The 24,511-nt window shown below is 38.6% G+C and overlaps 2 protein-coding genes across 3 annotated transcripts; one reads left to right on the top strand and one right to left on the bottom strand.

The window, feature by feature from the left end:
* The first annotated feature begins 3,979 nt into the window (after positions 1-3,979).
* Positions 3,980-9,056, top strand: LOC146468607 (uncharacterized). The gene is made up of 3 exons (XM_085124305.1): positions 3,980-4,143; positions 4,221-4,295; positions 6,259-9,056. Exons 1-3 carry the CDS (start codon positions 4,081-4,083, stop codon positions 7,342-7,344), a joined length of 1,224 nt encoding a protein of 407 aa, XP_084980431.1. The 5' UTR covers positions 3,980-4,080; the 3' UTR covers positions 7,345-9,056.
* Positions 9,057-10,461: 1,405 nt separating this feature from the next.
* LOC146468606 (uncharacterized) lies at positions 10,462-24,335 on the bottom strand. Of its 2 annotated transcripts, none has more exons than XM_085124287.1 (12): positions 24,067-24,335; positions 23,711-23,772; positions 23,363-23,434; positions 22,273-22,374; positions 20,523-20,660; positions 19,715-19,841; positions 18,995-19,038; positions 18,806-18,913; positions 17,700-17,843; positions 14,632-17,085; positions 13,572-13,637; positions 10,462-12,118 (listed from the first exon to the last, which is right to left on the bottom strand). In XM_085124287.1, exons 1-11 carry the CDS (start codon positions 24,131-24,133, stop codon positions 13,599-13,601), a joined length of 3,357 nt encoding a protein of 1,118 aa, XP_084980413.1. In that variant the 5' UTR covers positions 24,134-24,335; the 3' UTR covers positions 10,462-12,118; positions 13,572-13,598. The 2 variants fall into 2 exon arrangements, with proteins under 2 accessions (XP_084980413.1, XP_084980414.1); XM_085124288.1 differs by having other exon boundaries at positions 13,584-13,637.
* Positions 24,336-24,511: the final 176 nt, after the last annotated feature.

Below are 24,511 nucleotides of genomic sequence, written 5' to 3'. Positions count from 1 at the left end.
TGCTAATAAGATTTCTTTCGGATAATCACTAGGCAACTGATTAATATAGATTTTCTTCCACAGACTCAAAATTCAAACTAGAACCACCTAGATCAGAAACAGTCACGCAGAAAAATACGCGGTTTACTGTACTGCTCACTCACTTTAGTATTCACTATGTAGAGACTCAAAACTTTTAACAACGAGCGCACACTGTTCATAACAATAAAATCAAGATTTACTAGCAATGAATCACGAAGGGAACAACTGTAGACGCACTTTATCTCAAAATTTATCCCACCTTTGGTGTAACCACTACGGACAGGGTGGTTCTGCAAAGCACTAAATAGACCTAAACTGGATAAAACTGCGCAAAGTGGGCGTGAACACAGAAGATACCTAACAAACTGGAGCAAGGCTAAAACTTAAGTATTCTCAACCCAAGCAGTTAGTCCTTTCATTACTACAAACGCCCAGATTCAAACTGCGCAAAAGAGGTTGGTTTCTTATTTAATTTTGGAAATGGCGAAGAATCAAACAGCACTTGCTGAGAAAACTAAGTACTACACAATATGCGTTCATGAACACAGTCAGGCGTGAGGAATTTGTCCATTAATCAAAAAGTTAGAGCTCCGGTAAAGATGACTAAGATTTTACTATTATAGGGCAATGAAACGTGGCATCTTAATTCAAACTTACCTTTAGAAGTTTTTGCAACTCTTTTCGCATTGATCCTCAGTAAACCGCGCGATGAACTGTATGCTGCAGCCGGGGTGATTCTAATTAACTGTATCGCAAACTGCGACAATTAGTCGAGACGGGCACCCGGCGACAGGCGAAAGGTTATATTTATGAATGCAGTTCTTTACCAAGCTGAACTTACTGAACTGAACAAATTTACATATGCACTGATCCGTCCAGACTGATTATTCTGGTGTGTTCGATATATACATTTCTGCCTTAATCGAGGCATACACGAGCATAATACAATTTTTGCGCCTATCACGTGTAGAGCAAACTACAATGTTTCTGAACATTTTCTCAGGAATACCAAGAACAAAAAAATTTCCGAATAGAACAAGCAATCCAAGTTACATTTTGTAATCCGAAATTGAACGCCCAGCTTCACCAAACGAAAGTGCTTCAGTCTAGTTCTCAAGAAGTTTTGTTTAAACGATTACACTTCAAGATATCACCTGCAAATATTAAATAAAAGTTTCTCGAAAATCACCACATAATAACCTGTATCACTGTTGAGTTGTTTTCGTTGAAATGGTCACACTTACTGATTTCAGCTAAACTATCCGCAAAAGTAACACTTCTGATAGTGAGCCCACCCATTCACTCAACGAAAAACCAGCAAAAAACGTAAGTAGCCTAGCCGGCCTTTTACCTCATAATCAGCCAACACGAATCATTGATAATAATAAGGAATACTGAAAACGACTATGAGCAGTTATGACTTTTAAAGTCAGTCATAATCGGAGAAAATTAAATGATTGCCCGGGCTCTACTTTCTCGGCGTCAGTTACTAAAAACACTTGTTGAAATTTGAGAGACTTCCAAACCGAGCAGCAAAAATTCTCACTCTCTCACTCGTTTATAAATAACGTTTAGTGAGCATGCGCTCTAAATAGTTGAATGTGTTTTTAGAACTGTTGAAATACGGTGAATTTTGTTTGTTTGTTTGTTTCATTAAGGAAAAAAAATAACATTTTGCCTTTTTTTCTACAGAATGAACAGAAACACTTGAAGTAGGTTGGAAGAACTCGAACTCGAAACTGTTCCACAACAGTTTTCAGTTCCCAAAGCGCAACGTCTACTCATATTGATCGAATCACAGAGAGTCTTTTCTATTTCTCACCAGTTAATTGAAATACGGAAACGATCAAGTGTGACCACTCAAATGATAGTTATTCAGTACTATATTCAAGTTTCCTTTTTTTCCTGGTTATTTTTTATTTTGCGGAAAGAAGAACTTAAGACTGTCTTACTACTGATTCAGTTTGTACTAAAGTGAAACGATTTACATGTAAAGAATAAAGTTGCTTTTTGATACCTTCAGTGTGAACTTTCAAGTAAACGGATGAGGTAGTAGGCCCATGTGTGGCCTTACTTTGCTAGAACAAGCTGAGATAGTTATTTATGCCTTGGTGTATTGTTCCTTAACAAAAAGCCCTCTAAACAATTACTTCCGGAGCTGTATGAGTCATGCTGTGTCCGGCAAAGAGCCTTCAAAACAAAATAATTGAAGGATCTAGTTTATATTAAGCTATACTGAGCCTATAGGCTTCGGTTGTTCAATTAAACGGTGAATACTGGAAGTTTCTATCAGTGGATAAAATATACTCAGTGGTGAAAGATTTAGCCATTTGATAAGGCTATCCATATTTTAAACGACGGGTACCAGAACAAACTAAGCCAAGAAGGGGGGGGGGGGGGGGGAAGGGGAAGGGTAAACCTGACTTTGAGTGGGGTAGTGTGGTCCCTAATCCTCCGTCAGACCAAAGTACGATTCTTCACGCCTGGCCCTTAAAATCCTTTTCCTCCTTCAATTCAAAACTCGCTGAATAATTATACTGATATATGTCCTATTTTAGACAAAAACAGATCATAAACCGAATCTGTCGAGCCGCACATACTAAGGCAGCTTACTGACATAGCGGAGAGGAACGCCTAACTTGTGACCTCCCTCTCTCCTGGAACAAGTTCGTATGCAAATTGGTTTAAACTTGTCTGTATCCTTCTAATGGCAGGCTAAATGGACTACAGTCGATTACGAGTTTAGATTTCAGTGGTTTTCCGCTTGAGTCTGGTCTAACATTAATTGAACTACCGAAGAGGCTTTTTCCCCGGCTTATCCTCATAGTTTTCATCGAGTTCAGTGTAGTATGAAATCATTTTGGTGTCTCATTCTGTCTAAACAACAGGATTTCTACTTCTTTTATCATTAAAATTGATAGAAAATGTTGATCTATGATCATGTTAATTAGTAGACGTGTTTCTACATTGTTGTGGCTTTCCGAAAACAGCCACCCCTTGCCGCTGGCCACCCGCCCTTAAGAGCGTAATTATTCGTCGCTGGGTCAACCTGCATTGTTTGCAACGTCTTACATGGTTGGTCGAGAGGACAAAAGAACGAATAACGGAACAATATTCCCTGCCCTGAAAAACAATGCAGCTGCAGGTACAGTGAAAATAGAGCTTTTGAAAGGTGCAAATTGGGGAGAAAGTCTTTCCAGGGATAACGTCAGTAACTCACTTTGGATCGCAGTTTGGAATAATTCCGCCCTGGCTCAGCCTTCTTCGATCTTTCCCGCGCACCGATCTTCTGTTCTTGGGTTCCCGATGTTGCCGACACATGAACTCTTAAAAATCCGCAAAAACTGAATTAAGAAGGCCATGATCATATAGCCACACGTATAATTAACAATTATTCCACGAGCGCGCGTTGAATATGAAAGGATAGATAGCCAACGAGGCGCGTAGCCCCGAGTTGACTCTAATCATGGTATATCTAACAAGCGCGAGTGGAATAATTGTTTTGTTTTTTGTTAAAAGCAATACAGGAAATATAGCTAGTTCTAGCTGATTTCGCTTTGCAAGAACAACCAGAAGACAATGTAATGGTCGCTATATCTTAGGCATGTTATAATGGCTCATATACCTTGGCCGCTAAGCCAATCAAATCTCAGGAAATGCGTTATACAATGATCCAGTTTTTAATAAAAACTGAGATTCTCAATTCCTCAAAATTATTCTACTTCGAAACTGTTGCGCACGGTGATTTCTTGTTCTGTGTAGAATATAAATGCATGGAGCCAAAGATTGACTTCTGCGCGCGTAGGGTATAAAGGATTGCGCGCTCATTGCACTTTAGGTTGAGTATTTGTCCACTCGGTACAAAGTAACAGAGAGAGGTCTGAATCGGGAGTAATTAAAAGTGAGCCCGCGATCTTTGGTCACTGCATATAAATAGCAGTGCGGTGTGACGTCAAGCATCCCATAATATATTGAGTGTTCTTGTCGGTCGGTCGTCATGTCTTGGGCTGCCTTGCATGGCGTGCGGCAGGGCTGTAGAAAAACTCGCTTGGAAACTCCATGCAGCACTCGCCACAAGAGATCAAAACCATCCTAGACCGTGTAGTAGACGCTGATGGAAATGTGAGTCAATTTTCAGCATGTTTGATGCTTTCGTCGTGAAGAAATTAACGGTTTTCTCTGTGCGTTGTTTACTTCAGGTTTTGGACATGGCGGCCGTTCTTGAGGTAGTGACAATTTTAGAGCGCCTTCCGATCACCAAAGAGGCCCTTGAGGTAAAATTAAGAGTTTTATCTTCTTCAAAGCAGCTTAATCGCCTTAGCACCTCTACAATGGCTGGACACATTTTCTTGGGTGGTAAAATAATGGATGAAAAACCTCGGTGTTCCGTACCGCATGTGAAAGGATTCTACCGACACTTCTCTTTCGGCTCATCTTTGTTAGCTTTACCTTAACTGGTTTTCTCTGCCGCAGGTTTTGCTTTTAAGGAAGTTAAACTGTAGTTTCCCGAATGGAAGTCTGTCGTATTAACATAGTTTTGTTGCGTAAAACTTATTTCAATGCTGAGAGATAAGAATGAGTCCACTTCGTGATCGCTTGCCGACAAAACACCGTCTTCTTGTTAGCAGTCGAGTTAACAAACATAAATGACTTGTTTAATAGTAGATATCAGAGGCACTATTCCTCCATAGTTTTTATCATTTTCAAAGGTTACTACCGTCAAAAGTAGCTTTTTCAAAGTGATTCGTGCGTTTTTCGGCCGCTGTTTCACGGATGACAAAAGCGAAATTTACATAGTCGATTTCTCGGAAATGTACTTGGTACAGGTTTACAATGACCTTCCTTATAATCCTTCTGTTCGCGATGATTGAACAATATTCAACAATATTATTCCGTTTTTCTTAAAGTATAATTCACTGTGCCAAACGTTGATCTTTGTCTTTGGCGGAACGAATTGTTGATTTTTTATATAGAGTTTAATTTGTGCTTTGCGGCCTTTTAGAATCCATTCGATTCGGGTGGAAGGATATATAAGAGGCAAACATTTTCAAAATACGCACATCTGGACAAACAAATCATTTTACGACTCACAATTCCAAGAATTAAGTCAAATTTTGCTCATGAATACTATTAAGAAGTTATACAGTTTTTTGTCCTTCCCGGTGTTCTTAACTTATTTTGGCAGACTTGTGTTCCGTGGTTAAAAATGTTAAAATAGCATTTCTTTATTGACTTGACTTGCGCTCGCTGTTCTTCAAGGTACCAGTGAAAAGGCTTGTTTTCTTTTTGTCCACATGTTGTTTTTCTTTACATTGGTTGTTTCTTTGAATTCAAAACCTGTTGATGAAACACTTCTTTTGTCTTCGCGTCTTGTTGTCATAAAGAGAAGCCTTACAGTTCTAATTTGTTTTGTATTTTTTGGTGTAAAGTATACTCTATAGTCTAGACAAGAGCTATTATTAAGTAAGGACCATATCATCTATTTTTCAAGTGTGTAAGCGTTTACAATTCAGTTTAGCGAGGTTCTACAGTTATGTTTAAATCACATAACTACAAAATCATGATCAGTCCTTCACATTTCCATAAATGATGTAAAAAGAAAAAGAATTTGTAATGTTCACATTATAAGGTGTTTCCTTTTGTTTTAAAAAATATGAAATTGATCCCCTATTTTCTACAATTTACTTTGTATTATATTTACACTTTATATTGAGATTCAAGTAAACATTGTCTTAGATGGAGTTAAAAAACAAAAACGAAAAAACCACCAATGCCCCTCCCCTAAGGAGCTGTTTACATGGAGGGAGGAAGATCCTAGAGGGCGGATCATCCTAGCGCCAGATGTTTTCTCCATTCAGTTTACATGCAAAGAGTTTTACTTGGCCCTAGTGCTAGGATCTTCCTAGAGATAGGAACTTCCTAGCTAAGAGATAGGAAGATCCTATCACTAGGAAGATCCTAGCACCATGTAAACTACTTTCGCTCGGAAGATCCTAGTACTAGGGACAAAAAGAACAAACATGGCGGCAGCCGGGCGTTCAGCTGTTTAAGGCCGACAGTTACTCTTCTTTTCCCTCTCCACTTGGTAACCACTTCGGCCGGAATTTCTGCATGTAAAGCAAACGAAAAGTTTTTCAATCCGCCTTCCCGGATCTTCCTGGTGCTAGGATCTTCCTCCCTCCATGTAAACAGTTCTAATAGAGAAAGTAGCTAATAAAGGGTTTGCTTTCTTAACAGAAAACACGATTGGGAAAGACAATCAACCTCCTTCGCAAGAAAACAACTAACGAGGAATTAGCTAAGCGGGCCAAAGGACTTGTTAAAAAATGGCAAAAGCTTGTGATTGTGACTTTACGTAACGTGGATTCTCCAATCAATGGGAGTAGAGTTTCGTCACCGCAGATTAATGGAACTATCAGAGACAATGAAAAACCAGCTTCTCCATCAGTTGATAGGACAGGCAAGTCCAAAATTCTTGAAGGAAAAAAGAGAGGTATTAAAAGAAAGAGGGTGAGCTGTTCAAGCTCTGAAAATTCACCCAATGTATTTTTGAAATCGGATGACTCTGAAAGCCTTCCTGGTACTCCTAATTCTGGTCAGGATACAGGGTTGGGAATTCAGAAGAGTAGTACTGCACTGCTGCTGCCGACGGGACAGTCAAGTGAAAAAGAATGTGCATCTACAGAGTCTCGGGCATCTCAGAGTCTAGAGAAGGAAAGTTTGTCATTATTATCACAGACAACCCAACCAAATACACCTTCAGCATCACAGGCATCCCAGTCCTTAACCTCTCAGAGTGGAGATAATTTACCGTCAGTATTGCAAGTAGCGGACTCACAGAGTTGTGAAGATAACAGTATTCTTTCTGTAGATTCTGGAATTGGCTCACAACCAAGCATTCAAAAGGTAGAAAAATTTAATCATGGAAGCCAGACAAGTATTACTAATGAATCTGAATTAAATGATTGTCAAGTAGAGATGACAGAAAGAGAGAAGTGCATTTCTCAGAATTCTTACTGTAGTCAGACGGACACAAGATGGAATTCTGAAACACTAACAGTTTTTCCTGATGACGTGCCCAGTGGATCACACTCTGGGTCAAAGATTGCGAGCAATTCTTCTGATGTCGATGACAGACCCTCTCAAGATTCAATGTTAGAATTGGAAACTACTGCACCCAAGGAATTAATATTAGATGTAAATGTTCAAGCAAATGGTGTAACTGGCCGATATGGTGCCGATGGTGCCTGGTATGATTGGACTGCCGAAATGCCTACCAGTGATGGCATGTTGCAAATCTTACCTTACGTGATTCTTGAATAGAGTTTAGCAATGTGTAATTGACTTAACTAGTTGCGTTGTGTAACAAGTTCAATACTTAAGGAATGAACACTTTAAGGCTTGGTTTCTTCATTAATAAATTTTCCTCACTTAGTTCATGTTCAATTTCTGTGAGATGTTTACTCCCAGTATTGAAAGTTACATTTTACCCTTCCTTAAACTGTAAAAGTTAATCTATAGTTGGTCAATGACTTAAAGCCTTCCTTTTACCAGCGATTCAAGTAGAAATAAGCATGAGGAAAGTGCAAGTCCAAGAAGAAGCACATGTCCAAAAAATTTCCTTTTGTTGCAGTGCTTGTGTTTCTTGGTGATTTTTACTTTTTTGTCTCTTAACGCATTTGCTTGGTTTTCTGCTATTTTGACTGCGGTCATTACGCTTGTGTCGCTAGTAAAACCCAAGCTTCCTTTTAGTTTACATACAGATGTCTGTTTCCTTTCTGCAGCAATGAAGTGATTTACATCCATGTTTCCAGAGATGGCTGCATGTCAGTCATTTGATCAGTGAACTGAGTGTTTCTGTTTAGGGACTATCGCCTGTGTGTGATATACACAGTTGCTTGCCAAAATTTATATAGTTTTGTAGTCTTGCAACAGAAGCACTCTAGTTTTTAATGCCTACCTCTAAATTTTCTTTTGAAAAAAAAATACAGCTCACCAATTTGACTCTAGGAAAAGGCTTTAAATACAAAATAGGAATAAGCATAGAAGATCTAAAACGAAAATCTCTTTGTTATGAGTTGAGAAAACAAATGTGAGGTTCTTTGTACATTTTAATGAGTTCTAATAATCCATTTGGACATTTTCACTGAATGGACCCAATTACCTCATGGTGTTTTCAGATGAACATCATAAGATCAAATCAAACCTATTAGCTTCGGAGAAAATTTATTGGTGAACTAAAGCAATATCTAGGAGGCACTGTCGGTCTTGAATACAGAAATCAGATTGGCTCATTGGCAATCTGCAATTTACTGATACTTGACAAATTTGTACAGGCTAATGGGGCTTTGTTCTTGAGAAGTCTTTCTTTGTCAATCTAGTAACCTGTGACCTAAATTTCTTTCTGATGCAATTATTATATTTTGTCTAATTGTTAATGGACCACTTGTTCACAATCCTGTTAGTAATAATCAGCGACTGCAACTTGTCAACTATTTTCTCCATTTGCAAGTCTGTTATCCAATCAGAATTCAAGGATAGCTGCCAGTGACTAGTGTCTAATTTCTCCTCGCACTACTGCAAGTTGATCAAAACATACCAGTAGTGAGACTTGCGCAAATGATCACAAAAGATGAAATGGCTGGATTTTTAAAGATTCCCAACTAGTATTATAAAACATAAAACAGTGAAGAGAAGATGTATGTTGATTTACGTTTTCCCAGAAGCAATCTTTGAATTCCAAATGGATAATTCAAATTTGCATAGTGTGAAAAGTGGTCATACGTTTGCTCATTGCCAGTTAGTTTTCTGGTAGATAACATTTAATTCTGATACCAGTAGAGTACTATTGGTTACAAGCTGTGTTGAATAAGTATTACCACTTGTAACATAGCAGAATGCAGTGTAAATTATTTCTTTTGTCGTGATCTTGTTTTACAAGTCAGAGTAAATTTGTTGAAAAAAAAAAATCGTTGATATGAAGTGTACTTTTATGGAAGTGTAATAAATATATTGCAGTTCAATGGCACATGAAAGCATGTTTTTAGCTTATGTATTTCGATGTTGATCAACGCCAGCAGTGTTAACCACAGTCAAACATCAAAAAAGTAAGGGTGCGTTTTTTTGGGAGAATCCAAACACGGATTTGTGATCTCAGATCATGCTGCATAAAAGGATGATGAATCCTTGCCCAGAGTGGATTCGTCGGTTCCTTTGATACACCATGATCCGAATGATCTGAGATCACAAATCCATTTCTGAATTCTCCCAAAAAAACGCACCCTAAGAAAAGTCCAGTAAAGAAAAGGTTTTTACTTTGACAGCTCAAAGCTGTTAAGTTTTTGGTGAATCTGTGAGTTAACTGCGTCATTTCACGATTTACTGAAAAAGTTTCCAGTCTTTTCTAATGTGAAGTATGTGAAGACTGGTGGGTGCTGTCCTTATTTGTTTGAATGTGACATCCAGAAAAGAAATTCACCAAAATGATTCCTGAAACTTTTTTTAGTAAATCATAAAATAATTTAGTAAACTCAGAGACTCATAAAAACTTATCATCTTTGAGCTCTCAAATCAAAAACTGGACCTTTTTTTGTCTTTGACTATGGTTGACCAGCAGTGTGGGTCACAAACATCTCAGATGTCAAAATTCCAGCACTTTGCAGCGATCTTATAACTTTTCTAAGGCGTTCTACGCTAGTGTAAGTGCATAGCATCTAGAGAGTGTCCCCCAATTTAAATTGCATTAAAACCTTCACTATCAACAAAAAGTTAACTTAGTTTAAAACAGAAAGAGATTGACAGTGCCTAGTAGATGTTACTTCAGTTTTTCTTTCAATTTAGCCAAAATTTTTCTGCTGAAAAATCTGGGATCTTGCCTTGTCAAATTAAATGGAAAGGCTTTGTTTCCTTTCATTCCAAACTGGCTATTTCATTGGTAGATAAAAAAAAATTGTGATGGTGTAAGAAGACAAAAAAGTGGAAATGGAAATTTATGTGCAAATGGATATTAATTTCTGTTCCAACCAGTTGGATCGGAAAAAGCAGGGTACCCATTTGTTCTGAATAATTTGTGCTTGATCCATGCATCCACTTGCATTTCAAGGTTGAACCAAAAAAATTGTGCTAAAAAGGGCAAGCACCATAGGAAACAAGATGAATTTCCTGGACTTTATGAGAAGAGAAAAAAAAAATGACATTATTCCCTCCTCTCTGGTTAACTACGTTTTACTGCCCGGTGTTTCGTTCACCTTCTTATTCTGCCACACAAACCAAGAGGAAATAAAATGGGAGAAAACATGACGTGCTGGCTGCATGGAAATTAAGCCGACTAGTGCACAAGTAAAGTTATGAATTTGTCACTGTATACAGGTTCATGACAATTAATGAAGCAACATGGCTTGAAAAATTATTCCAGTTGCAAAAAGGATCAATGAAGCAAACGGCATTAGTGCTAGTCTTTATTCACATAAGTCCAACTTATTTTTGAAGCCTTACAAAACCGTCAGGTACAGGGTAAAAATTGCAGCTGACTGCATATCCTTACTGATCTGTATGCAATCTGCAATTATTGATATAGTGATGTGATAATTGTGCTTGCAGTTAATTAGATTGGGACTGATCACAAGGTGACCTAAGCCTAAGGGTATGGGGATGGGAGAAATATAAACTTGAAAGAGGATGTTTGCTGAAATGTTGCAAATCTTCCAAAAAAGCACTACTTGTTAACAGTTAAACTCTTCAATATTTTAAAACATAACTATTGAATTGCATGGATGCTTACAATACAAACAACATTTTATTTAAAGCAAAGAACTATTAACTTTCCAGTTTTTAATGATACCTCTACACTAGCGCGCAATGCAGGCATTTTCAGGTGGTGTGCAAGAGCCAGAATCTCGGTTAGTTATTAAGTTGTAGCCACCATGTTGAATGCCCACCCCGTTGGTCGCACTTTCTACTCTCCCAAATCTTCCTCAGCTTTTAACATTCAAGATGGCGGCCATTGCACTCAACCAAAATAACATGCCTGCATTGAAGGCTACCTCTAGACAAGTCTCCACTAAAAGCTTGGCCTGCGAACGCAGACGTTTTTCCGGCTGTCGCTTCTCTCCCCCAAGAGAGAGGAGAGAGAAGAGACAGCCGGAAATAGGTCTGCGTTTGCAGGCTAGTAAAAGCTGGGACCACCATAGTTTCAAAATTATATTCTACTATGTATAATCGTTTATTTCTGGTACTGATACATACACACAAAAATTACAACTGGCTATAGCACAGCAGGGAAAGGGATTTGTAACTTTGAGACTTGCACCATAAAACTTGCTACTTTTTAAAATATAATCATGCAATAATTGACCTACTTAATAGGTATTTACAACTGCATTTCAGTTGAAATTATTTTCTGCAGTTTAGAGCTCTTTACATTAATTTTAATTATATACTTAGCTTTTTACATTTTTTATTGATTTGCTAAAATCATATAGTTATGGCATGGCTAAAGTGGTCTGGAAATCCTACTTCTCGCAATGGGTGATTCCAGAAAACATTTGTACCATACCATGGGTGGCATCTGGAAATTCCGCAGGGGATGGGGGTCCTTTGGACTGGAATTCCAAAGGCATGGGGGGTTCTTTAGGCTGGGCAGTCTGGAGGGGCGGGGGGCTTGGGCAGTTTGGAATTTCTGAAGGCAAGGGAGGGGGGGGGGGGGGGGAATAAAATGTTGATGCCACCCAACTAGTATTTGTTGGTACATTAAGAGACTTCATTGCGCTTGATAGAGAGATTTCAGGTGGACTATGTTTGTACAGTGGAAATATTTTAGGGGATGGGATTGGCTGTATTTTGCGGAATCATTTGCAACTTCTGTGATATGTTCCATGACAGTCTTTCCAACCCAAAAGCCACCAGCATATTAACTCAGTATAGAGATGATACATGGGAACTAGCAATAGTTTATGATTGTAATAATTTTAACCAACTGGATGAACTTTAATAAATGAACTGACCCAACGATTGGTCGCTGAAAAAATTCTTAAATGACCTCAAATTTATTTAATATGATGTGGTGAACAGCATCTTCTTCTGAAGCCATGACTTGTTCCTGAGAAGTAAGAATTCATTGTTAGTTCTCAGAGATAATGCTTTATTTTTAAAATAGGGATTACAGACACAGGAGAGAACAGCCCAAAGAAAATGCATACAGATTTTGAACTTTCACCGAAGTGTGCACTTTGGTTTATAGCTAGTGAACTCATTTATTATCATAGACATACCATAATAATTTGAACCTTTGGAGAACGTATAATGCCTGATCTGAAATTTTTGTCCTTGCATGATTTACTGTGTACAAGCTAGTACTAAAAACCCTTTTGAGAACAAGTCAAATCTTGAGTCCTGTAACACTGTGGCAACTTTGCATCTGCATTATAACAATTTAAACTGATAAATTGTACAGAATGGTCCTGAATAGTTTTGAGTCTGGATAAAATCCTAAAGTGTGACCATTCAAATGAAAGCTACTGAGCAGTACTTTCCTGTGGTGCTGTTTATTACGCTGTACAAGGTGGTTCAAACGTTTGAGTCTGCGGATGAAATCCTAAAGTGTGACCATTCAAATGAAAGCTACTGAGCAGTACTTTCCTGTGGTACTGTTTATTACGCTGTACAAGGTGGTTCAAACGTTTGAGTCTGTGGATGAAATCCTGAAGTGTGACCATTCAAATGAAAGCTACCGAGCAGTACTTTCCTGTGGTGCTGTTTATTACCCTGTACAAGGTGGTTCTAACTTTTGAGTCTGTGGATGAAATCCTAAAGTGTGACCATTCAAATGAAAGCTACTGAGCAGTACTTTCCTGTGGTGCTGTTTATTATGCTGTACAAAGTGGCTCTAACTTTTGTGTCTGTGGATGAAATCCTAAAGTGTGACCATTCAAATGAAAGCTACTGAGCAGTACTTTCCTGTGGTGTTGTTTATTATGCTGTACAAGGTGGTTCTTACTTTTGTGCCTGTGGATGAAATCCTAAAGTGTGACCATTCAAATGAAAGCTACTGAGCAGTACTTTCCTGTGGTGCTGTTTATTACGCTGTACAAGGTGGTTCTAACTTTTGAGTCTGTGGATGAAATCCTGAAGTGTGACCATTCAAATGAAAGCTACCGAGCAGTACTTTCCTGTGGTGCTGTTTATTACCCTGTGCAAGGTGGTTCTAACTTTTGAGTCTGTGGATGAAATCTTAAAGTGTGACCATTCAAATGAAAGCTACTGAGCAGTACTTTCCTGTGGGGCTGTTTATTATGCTGTACAAGGTGGTTCAAATTTTTGAGTCTGTGGACGAAATCCTTAAGTACAACCATTCAAATGAAAGCTACTGGGCAGTACATTCCTGTGGTGCTGTTTATTATGCTGTACAAGGTGGTTCAAATTTTTGAGTCTGTGGATGAAATCCTAAAGTACAACCACTCCAAATGAAAGCTCCTAAGCTGTTCTTCCATATGGGAACGTTTCTTTTTTTTAATTTTTTGGACGCCTGGACACTTCTGTTATGTTTAACACACCTTGACTGACACCTTGAGTTGACTGACTCATGCAAAAGAGTCGGCTTCATCTGATGCAACCAGGCTCTGTAAAACAGTTGTAACAAAAATTAAAAACTTAACAGTGATCAAAATCTAACTTCTCCTGTAGAGTGTGTGCACGGCGGCCATGTTGGAGGACTAAAACAATAGAAGATATTTGCATAAAAATAGAATATATTTCCCAAAGAAAAACCATTATATTGTTTTGGTCCTCCAACATGGCCGCCGTGCACACACTCTGTAGTATTACAAATTCTCACATAGATGCAGGACTCATGTTAGATGCTGGCTCATGATGATCTAGTGAGTTGACTTCAGAGATTTTTTTTGGTTTTTCGAAAAGGGGCATATTTACACAAGAAAATAGCAAAGGACATTTTGAACTTCTTGTAATTAGACATAACTTTGGATAAAATGGTGGTGAAAAAATCAGTTGCTTTCTGTCCAGCACTCCAATTTTTACTAGCCAAAATGGCTAATGACAGCACAAAACCTACTAGCCAAAACTGAATTTTTACCAGTTTGTGGCTAATTGGCTGCTCAAAGTCTCGAGCCATGGCTGGGATTCTTATGGAAGTTTTCTGTAGTATCTACGTCATATGTGGGTTGAGTTTGTTGTTGGTTCTCGTCCCTGCTCCGAGGATTTTTCTCCGGGTTCTCCAGTTTTCCTCCCTCCACAAAAACCAACATTTCCAAATTCCAATTCGATCTGGAATCCGAGGACCACAGGTTTGTCAGTCGTAACAGACTGTTAACTATCACCCCCGTTAAACAAATTTGATTTATTTTATTTTATTTATTTATTTATCTTGAAACTATTTTTACATAATATTCACAGAAGACAGTTAATTTAATTTTGTTTACTCCACAGCTGTGACATGCACTTGATCAAACTATATTCTTATTTCATTAAATAGTTTCCTGTGGTGCAAATCATTTTCAGGATTTAGTTACAGGCTGACTTAATGACTTTTCAAAAAAACTTGACACATTTTAAGCCTAACTTGGTACTTAAAAAAAGAGCAAATTATAAACAAACCTCATTTAAAGTCAAAGATTCACCCGCATGTGGTTTAGTTGAACTGTCATTAAATGGGTCATCGCTCAGAATTCCTTTGTCGGCAAATGGGTCACTAATGTCGCTAAAAGGATCATCTGTTGGAAAAGCTGAGAAGGAATCCGATAAGTCATTTTGAAATGGATCTCCACCAAATGAAACACCATTCTTGGCTGGAGTAAATGGCGGAAACAAATCCTCATTTCCAAACGCCGCTGCAAATGGTTCAGTGCTTGGATTCGCTGTTGCAAAGGGATCCAAATTATCATTTACAGTTTTCTGAGGGAAGTGAAAGTCCGTGAAAAAACTGTCACTGAATGGATCTGACATGTCTTTAGTTTTCTCCTTGAGTGGAAGTTCAGGTGCACTTGGCCATGTTGCCGTCCAGTCAGAATTTCCAACTTCACCTACGCCATTGCTGTTTCCAAACTGATTTCCAAACAAATCTGAACCAAATGGGTCTGGAAAAGCTTCCTTCTCACTTGAAGAAACATCTTGTGATATTTCGTTTAAATCAACCCTTGGTGGGGGTGGGGGAGGGGTTTTCTTTGCACTCCCCTTCTTCCCTTGGTGCAGTGACTCTGTAGATAACTGAGGTGTCATGGGGGACCTTCCAGGTGAGCCTGTTGAGCTACTGGTAGAACTTGATGGCCTGGCTGGAAGGGGAGGGGCAGAAACAACAGGGCGTGGTGGCAGAGGGGGAGGGGCGGTCGGTGAAACAGGCCTTTCTGATAATGAAAACTTTGATTCTTGAATTTGCAGCTCTGATGGTCGCTCCTCCTTCATTTGCTCTTCTTCAATATCATTGGACTCTAACTCATGATCCTTTGCTTGATTTAAGGTTTTATCTGTTTCTTTAAGATCAAACATGTCTTTTACATTCTCATAATGCACTTCATTTGACTCATTTTCCTTAGTAGCAGAAAGTTCCACACCAGCAGCGTTACTTTCTGATTTCGAGCCGTCACCAGTTTCCCCTGGGGTAATTATGTCAGGTTGAAGTGCTGGTGAAGGAAAGCTTATCTTAAACTCATCAAACGGATCTTTAGCTGGGGCAGGATGCTCGTTAGTTTCTGTACTATCTGCAGCACTTTCTGCAATCTCTGAAGATGATGAAGTCATAAAAGCCGAATCATCAAATACAGAAGGATTATCAGGTACTGTAGGCTGCGGTGCTGGTTGAGCATCAAAGTCTGCCACACCAGGCTTGTCACTGGAAGACTCCACTGTTGGTGGCGATGTGAAGACATCACTAAAAGGTGATGAGTCAAACTGTGAGTTAACGCTATCTGCAGTGTTACCACCAAAGGCATCATCCCATGAGAAAGTATTCTGATCTGAAGATTCTTCATTTGCTGCTGGTGCGGCTCCAAAAGCAGCATCCCAGGAAACTGCTGCTGAAGCACTTGGACCTGCAGCTTTGCCTGTGACATCAACATCATCTGAAGCGAAACTTTCCGTCCAAGAAAACTGTACAGGCTCTGATGCAGCAGCATTCTGTGTTGTGACTGGTTGTGAGGCATTTTCTGTCTCTCCAAATGCATTATCCCATGAGAAACTCACGGAAGAGTTTTCAGCAGGCTTGCTTTTCTCCTCAACTGATTGCTCATCTGTACCACTGTGATTGTCATCCTGTGTGACATCAGTGTTAAATTGTGATGGGGTAAACTTCTCTGAAGAAAACGCTGCCTCAAAACTGGTGTCTGAAGTGAAACCCTTGACATTTTCGGAAGCATTGTGTTCTTCTAGGCCAGCATCTGAAGAGGCGAAGGGATCATTTGTGGACAAATTGTCTTTTGCCTGATTGTCTCCATTGCTGTTCTTTCCATCAAAGTCACCAAATGCAGAATCAAATGCAGCAAAGGACTCCGTAAAGAAGCCTTGACCAGTTACAGGCTGAGTTCTTTCATTCACATTTGCAGACGATGCAAAAGGGTCAGACAAACCTGCAGATGAAGCAAATGGGTCAGAATTGCTGCCAGCTGTCTCTGCAGGAACCTCTGCTTTTTCTTTTTCTTCTGGCTCTTCCTCACCCCGTAGAGATGGAAATACAACTGAGAAATTTCCTTGGCCTTCATTTTGTGGCATCTTACCTGAGCCTTCAGTTTCTATAGCCAAGGAAGGCCCTACATTAGTTGCATCATCAAACGTAGTAGCAAACCCTGGTTGGACTCCTTCAGTGGTGGGGGTTTGATTAAGTAAAGAGTTACTTCGGGAGTGTCTGCTGCGAGTTTCAGATGACCCAGATGAGACTGAATCGCTTCTGAACATGGAAATATCAGCAGATGATGCTACAGACACTGTATCTGTCATTCCTGAATCGCTGGGTGCTGTGTCAAACACTGAAGGACTAAAGAATGCCATGTCAGCACTACTGCTGTCACAAGCTGGGAATGGCGAATCAGGAATGGATGCCTGCGACACTGGATCTGTCTCCTGTAAGGAGAGAACAAAATATCAGCATAAATGCATTTGCACAATAAACACAAAATTAATTCAAGACATTTACTACATAGGAAGACCCCACCACTTAAAGGTGTTCATGCATTTTGGTCTCCATCTTATATGTAAATTGGCCTTTGAATTTGGAGGAAACCTGGTATAAAAAAGGAGATGAGTTGAAAATTTTCTGAGCAAATTGAGAATCAGCAATGAACTTAAACTAGGGAAAATTAATGTGTGTGCATTAGGAGGGGACAAGAGGGTAGGGTGAGAGGTAAGTGAACCCAGGAGGGATCAGAGGACTTAGATGGGAAGTGTATGGGAGGCAAAATAAGAGGGGCAGGAAACAGGATTAGTCACTGTGAAATCTTACCTTAATTTACCAAGGTGCTGAAAACATTATAATGTTATTAACACTTTCACAATTAATTGAGTAATAATTTGGACTGCAAAAAGTGCAAAGCGGCAGGAAAAAATGATACAGAGAAGGGGAAAGTCAAGCACCCCTCCCCCCACCCCCTTCTCCACCCTTGTCCTTTTTGCCAGCCCCCATTCTAACAAAGTCAAAGAGATAAGATGGACAGTTTTAAATGCTTTTAACAACATACTTTGTCAAAGGACTTTAATGGGCTTAGAAGTGGCGATGACCTAGAGGCATCAGATGCTGGCTTGTCATTTGTAGTAGCCTCTTCTCTGTTGCTATCTGTTTTTTCTGATGTTGGTATAGCGGGCAGTGGTGGAACAGCTGGAACCTAACAGAAAATAAACATTAATGGGACAACAGATTTTGATGACATAACAGTAGCTTTTAACAGGTTCGGTTATTTTAAGAATGCCAAATATTGTCGAAACAGTGACTGTGTAAAAAGAACTCCATGAACAGTTCCTTCTTAAACTAAACTGCGATGAAACCAAACAAAAAGGAGATAATACTCTGCAAGAGTTTGCAGTTTATTTATATTTGTTTTAATTTTAAATCAATATTCATACAGGAGCATCCAGATTAAATGGAACCCTGATATAACACTAATCTAACAAAATTTACAGGCAACATAAAAATACTAAAACTTCAAATCTGATATATATTTTTTTAATGATGTGAAATATATCAAAATTCATATGTATAAACTGCAGATGAAAACCTGAAAATATTCAGGGTGTCCTCCAGGGGATTCATTGACCCAGACCCCTGCCATGGGTTCGAACTCTGTTGAACCCTGAATTTTTGTCAGAACTTTCTTTTCGCAACTGCTTAAGGACGGTGCCTACTTTTATCACTGCGTGTTACATTCTGCGCATCTCGAGATACTAGTGTTTCCTATGGGTTGTGCCTACTAATAGAGGGACATTTTTGCATCCTTTAAAACTATGCGGAGAAAGCAGAACTTAGCAAGTGCTCTTGGTATCCAAAAAGAAAATTGGGGGTAACCACCATTTTTCAGAGATAATAAGGCTTCAATTTGGAAAAAAAAAACTCATACATTGCTTTGTATGTTACTGTTGTTTAGAATAATTGTTGCTTAATTATATCTAAAAACTGAGTGGTTACCCCCAATTTTCTTGTTAGATTTCAAAAGCTTGCTAAGAACTGCTTTTCCTGCAAAGTCACAAACCGCGCAAAAATACTTTGATATTAGGAGGCACTGTCCTTAAGTTGCATTCATAACTGTGATGGTCTTTCATCTATTATTTGATGGTTTTTTTAAAGTCTTACTTTGTAATGTGGATCCTTTTTTGTTGATGGTTTCATTGGTTCAGCATACTCATGATCAAGTTGAGGGCTGCGTTTGGCTTGCTTGTTATTTTCATTTTTATACGGCACCTAAAAGCAAAAACAATATTAAAAAGTATTAAAGGTCAAAACATGATCAGGATGGAAAGCAAAGAAAACCTGAAAGCAAACCTCATAAATTCCATCAGAATTCTGAGGACTATCTTGACTTGGACCTGAAAATAGGAAAAGAAAGAATAAAAAGATAATTGCCCAGTTGTTTGATGGGAGTAATACTTTAAAACTTCTGCACAACCGATCATTTTTATGAAAGTCTGCACATTACATTGTTATCGTCATCATCGTTATTATTATTTTTATTTTTATACATCATGCCTGTGGTCCTGACATTTTAAGTAACTTTCTATTTAATAATTAGATTATGAGTTCGAAATTTCTATTGCATGATAGTTGATGAGGGCAAAGCCCGAATCAATTATCACACATAGAAATCGTGAGCGAATAATCTAATAATTGTTTTAGTATAAATCTAGTAGTCGCTCAAAACTTTAACAACAAGACAGGTTCACGTTTTTATTGAATAATGATATAAATAGGTCACACCATGCGCAGATAAATCTACTTACTATCTATAAGAGAATAGACAGTGAGTAACGTAGCCAATAAGAGAACAGCATTCGTGATAGAATGCTATAGCTAGTAGATTTATACTATTTAAGTCATTTATTATCCACAACAATAATATTAAAAAAAATCCTTGCACCAAAAGTGAATTGCAACAAATTTACATTGCAAGGGCCGACAAAAGTTGAGATGTATAATAAGTTTAAATGCTAGAAAGACTATCAAAATTAATGCTATGCCTTATAAAAATTTAATTTCATTCCTTACCATTTGACACCTTTGGTGAATTTTGCACTTGCGATGAATTTTGAACCTTCTTTGCTAATCCAGCTTCTTGCCGCATTTTAAACACAATTTGGAAAAGTTCATACAGAGCGCCAGTAACAGCTCCAGCCTGTGGAATCATTTTGTACCAAACATAAATCAAACTTGTACATGTACGCAATCTACAGCTCTACATTTTCATACAACTGTGAAACCTTGATTCAGTACTCCCACCCCACCCACCCTTTAACCCATTTTGGAAGCATTTGCCAGATAATTTTGATATAACCATTGTGCACCCCCTCCCCCCCCCCCCCTCTCCACCCCATCAGTCTAAACATGTTAAGTTAAAGGGAAACTTTGAACCAATCAAATGAATTGAGCAAATCTCTCATCAGCGTAAGCTCTTAAGTCTGGTTTACAAGCAACTAAGCCATAGGCCATTCCTAGGTTTTCCAGTCTGCTACTCGGAATTTTCTTTTATTCTAAAAATATCTATTTATTGTAAAAAATCTGGATCCATGTCTACCAACTACACAGAAATAATAATTGACCCTTTAACGCCTGATGTCAAAGATAAAATTCTCCTATCTTGTCCTCATACTTTTTTATAAAAATACTGGGGAAAATTATTAAAATATCAAGAAAATTCACCTTGGGTGATCACATCCTTAATTCTCATGACCTCAGGGGTCATATTACAAGGAGAAATTTGATGCTGATCATTGTTAGGGCTTAAATGGTTAAGCACAACAAAAATACAATGGTAAGTTAAAGTGGCTGGTAACAAGGACAGAATCACTGTACTCACAGGTTTATCAGATTTAATTGCATACAGTTTATGTCCAGTGGTGCATGGCTGGCTGCAGATATAACCAAACGTTCTCTTGTCTTCTGGGTCATGAGTTATGAATGATATCTTATTGATGGGATGCTCATGTTGTACTTTCTGCAACAACAAATATATGCCACTTAATATGAGAAGTCTCGATGCTCAAAGAAAAAATTAAATCACAAAAGATACAGTAGCCAGAGTGATAAGGTGTGTTACTTTTGTGAGATATTTATGGGATATCACATCTATTGCATCATTTCCAAAAATTCAGCTTTAGTGAAACATCAATATTTTAGTACTCTTACTGTTAAAACCACCATTAAAAATTGTTATAATCCTGTGCATGATGCCAATTAACAGGAACCCAGTGGCACAGGGCACCAACCTGGCAACTGAAAACAACTCCAGCCAACAGCCAGAGCGAGACTTGAACCCGAGATATCTGGATTGCAAGTCCGACATCCTGATGGTCCAGCCACGCTGCCTCAATTTATTATTATCATCACCATCATCATCATCATCATCATCATTATGTTATTACCAGACAAACAAATTAAGGACGGTGCCTACTAATACCGAAGTATTTTTGCGCGGTTAATGACTATGCGGGAAAAGCAGTTCGTAGCACGGGCTATGGAAAACCAAAAAGAAAATTGGGGGTAACCACGCATTTTTTGGAGATAATTAAGCAACAATTATTCTGAAAAGCAGTAAAATACAAAGCAATGTATGGCGTTTTTTTCCAAATTGAAGCTTCATTATCTCTGAAAAATGCATGGCTACCCCCAATTTTCTTTTTGGATACCAAAAGCACTTTCTAAGTTCTGCTTTCCCCGAATAGTTTTAAACCGCGCAAAAATATCCCTGTATTAGTAGCCACCACCCATTGGAAACCTGAGTATCACGAGATGCGCAGAACGTATGCGCAGTAACAATAGTAGGCACCGTCCTTAAACTTGCTGGTCCTCAGATCTCTCATTGCAATTTAGAGGGCAAATGGGAAACCCCAAGCAAAACTCTTGGTGCCAGGATAGGAACAACCAAATTAGATGAAAATATAGTAATCTCTGAATCCATGACTTTAATAAAACTGCACAAACCTTGCTCCGCTAAACTATAACAACATGAAACAGCCAGGAAATAAGCTAAACAAGATGCCTATACTGGCATTTATGCGTGATGCTTTGACTGATTCATTTATTCCAACTGTAGGCTTCGCAGATTTATAAAACTATCCTTGCTAATGGAATAGTTTGAGTCACGAAGATCGCGTTACACTGTTTCCCTTGGACTAGCATCCCGATGGACTAGCATCCCATGCAGGGGGGAGTACTACCCCTGCATGGGATGCTAGTCCATCGCAGGGTTACCCCCAGCAGTATGTCGCCAGCACCCATTTATACACCTGGGTGAAGAGAGACAATGTGGAGCAAAGTTTCTTGTTTAAGGAAATAACACAGCAATGAGGAGGCCAACCTGGCCTCAAACCAACAACCCTCAGATCCTCCGACCGTCCGATCGAAAGGGTAGCAAAGTATGGCTAGCAAATTATCATGTAATTACCAATATTATTATTATTACTTCATGCTACAGAAACCGGGCTAAGCTCCGGCCGTGTGGGCCACTTAGCCTCTTGTGCGACTTTACCTTTACCTTTCTATGGGTAGCAAATTATCATATAATTACCAATACAACATTTCCAAAGGTGGTAAACTGTGACACCTACCTGTGTTTTCTCATCCACTATCCTGATACCCTTCAAAGTGATGTACATCACAATCTTCTGCTTGTGCTCACCACTCTCTTTATGCAGTTTAAGTGCTTGCACCTGGTTTTGAGCACCAAAAGAGAAAATTTAATTCAGGATCATTTGATACAATCAACTCCTTCTAAATGCAAATAATGTCAGTAATCTATATTTTGACTGTAATTCAGTAGGGGGAAACATAGCGAGTTCACCATTGAGAGAAAATGTTTATGATGATCAACTAATCAGATTGAAAAATGTCTAAAAAACAATAGGCATGGGAATTCTTTAGTCTGTGACCAGCTACTTTTATTCTGAAGTTGGCTTCTTCAAAGCAGACTGAAGGAAATACAGGACCATCACCATTTAAAGCAACCATTGCTAACCCAGAAATTGAATAGTGGTGGTTCTGCAATCACGTGTCAGTGTTTTTGTGTTAAGGAGAGTGTCTCCTCTTGCTACGTACTGTGCATACATTGTGCCCATCTCGAGAAGGTCCAAGAATCTCAGGTTTCTTAAGGATGGTGACTACTAAAACAAAGACATTTTTGATCAGTTTATGACTATGTGGAAAAAGCAGATCTTTAAATGGTTAAATGCAATGGTTGTTATTGGAATCCAAAAAGAAAATTAGGGGTAACCACACATTTTCAAGAAATAACCAACCTTCAATTTTGGAGCAAAATGAAGTAATTGTCATGTATTTTACAGCTTCTTAGAATTATTGTTGCTTATCTCTGAAAATGCGTGGTCCTCCACCCCAAAATTTCAAACATCGCCCTTAATAAGGCCTACTTTTCCTGCATAGTCATAAACTGAGGAGGCACCATTCTTGTAGCAGAAATTATGAATGAGTTCCTTCAAACACTGACCGGGCTAAAAACACAAGAAAACGAACTTTAGCACTGTTTAGTCTGTTTATTGAGAGAACTCACAGGCAGACGATAGACTAATTTGTTATCAAACACCTTATCAAATGGTTAGTAAATAAGTTATATATTAAAGCCTGAGCTTAATTATCTCGTTGTTTTCCTATGAAATAGTCTTTTAAAGTACATTTTTGATTTACCTTTAATTTTTTTATTGCTTCAGCACACATGGAATCTCCTCTTGCGCTGCTTACATCCGCAGAGCCGACAATCTTAAAAGAACACAAAGAACAACTCTTTGACAACTTTTATCATACGCCTTTGAAATGTACATCACCCGCCAGCATGCGGTCCGTGGTGTTTACATAATTATCATTGTTTGGTTTAAATTTATTTGCTGTTACACTAAATATCCTTACAGAAGATACTTCCAAAAATACCCTACTTTTTTCTGCAAAAACATCTGCGTAAAAGCGGATTAACTTTACACATTGGGATAAAAATCAAATAAAGATCAGAAATGCAGAAAGATTGATGATAGTACAAACCTTGCATTTGAACTTGACGCCTTCTCCACGAAATCGCTGATCGTTCAACGAAACTTCCTTTCCTAAACACAGCGAACGGTGAAAACAAAATAACGAAGTGTTAAATAGATAATCACATCAAGAACCTTGCACCATTTATAAAGAAGAACAATGGAAAAGACAAATCAGTTTGACACTTAAAATGGGCGCATCCATGGTTCAAAAGTGATGCCTGGCAATTCTCTCAAAGCAATATTTAATAACAAGGCGGAATAATGCCTTCAAACTGGACGGAAACATATTAAGGCCTGCACAGAACGAAACAGGTTTTCATTTGCGAAACAAAGAAGATAAAAACATCATTTGCCGAGTCATACCTTTCGAGGATTTTGTTTTTGACGGCGCTTTGGCCTTGCTTTTCGCTGCCTTCTCTCCGGAAGACATGATTGCAGAAATGTTCCGTGCAACTTCGAAAAAGTGCAACAAAACTACATCCCCGGGCCGGTCTTCAACAACACGTGTTTGCAAGAAGGCTTTGGGCGAAATACCACAGAGAAATCCGAGAAAAAACTCTCAAACACGCACTGTATCGTATATCATTTCGGCCATTTTGCCACTTTCTCACGACTGCGGCGATGATGAAATTACTGTGGGGGAGGGGACAATACAATAACCCCGGTAAAAGTATTGTTTCTAAGCCAGTTTCAGCTAATAATCAATATTACTTAAGTGAAATAACCGTTTTTGAAAACGTTAATACTCTCCCTCCCAAGGAAGCACAATACCAAAGGCTTAAAATGCTATTAAACGAAATAACAAAAG

Source organism: Pavona decussata, unplaced genomic scaffold (assembly GCF_977016875.1).
Source record: "Pavona decussata unplaced genomic scaffold, jaPavDecu1.1 SCAFFOLD_130, whole genome shotgun sequence".
NCBI classification, from domain to species: Eukaryota; Metazoa; Cnidaria; class Anthozoa; order Scleractinia; family Agariciidae; genus Pavona; species Pavona decussata.
This window is presented reverse-complemented; position numbering and strand designations above follow the sequence as displayed.

Excerpts from the sequence above, each read along its gene's own strand:
- LOC146468606 (XM_085124287.1), bottom strand. The coding sequence starts at position 24,133 with ATGTCTTCCGGAGAGAAGGCAGCGAAAAGCAAGGCCAAAGCGCCGTCA. Across the intron at positions 20,661-22,272 it reads TAGTGGATGAGAAAACACAG|AAAGTACAACATGAGCATCC; the intron begins GTAGGTGTCACA and ends TTGTTGTTGCAG. Across the intron at positions 19,039-19,714 it reads TTCACCAAAGGTGTCAAATG|GTCCAAGTCAAGATAGTCCT; the intron begins GTAAGGAATGAA and ends TCCTATTTTCAG.
- LOC146468607 (XM_085124305.1), top strand. The coding sequence starts at position 4,081 with ATGCAGCACTCGCCACAAGAGATCAAAACCATCCTAGACCGTGTAGTA. Across the intron at positions 4,144-4,220 it reads TAGTAGACGCTGATGGAAAT|GTTTTGGACATGGCGGCCGT; the intron begins GTGAGTCAATTT and ends TGTTTACTTCAG. Across the intron at positions 4,296-6,258 it reads TCACCAAAGAGGCCCTTGAG|AAAACACGATTGGGAAAGAC; the intron begins GTAAAATTAAGA and ends CTTTCTTAACAG.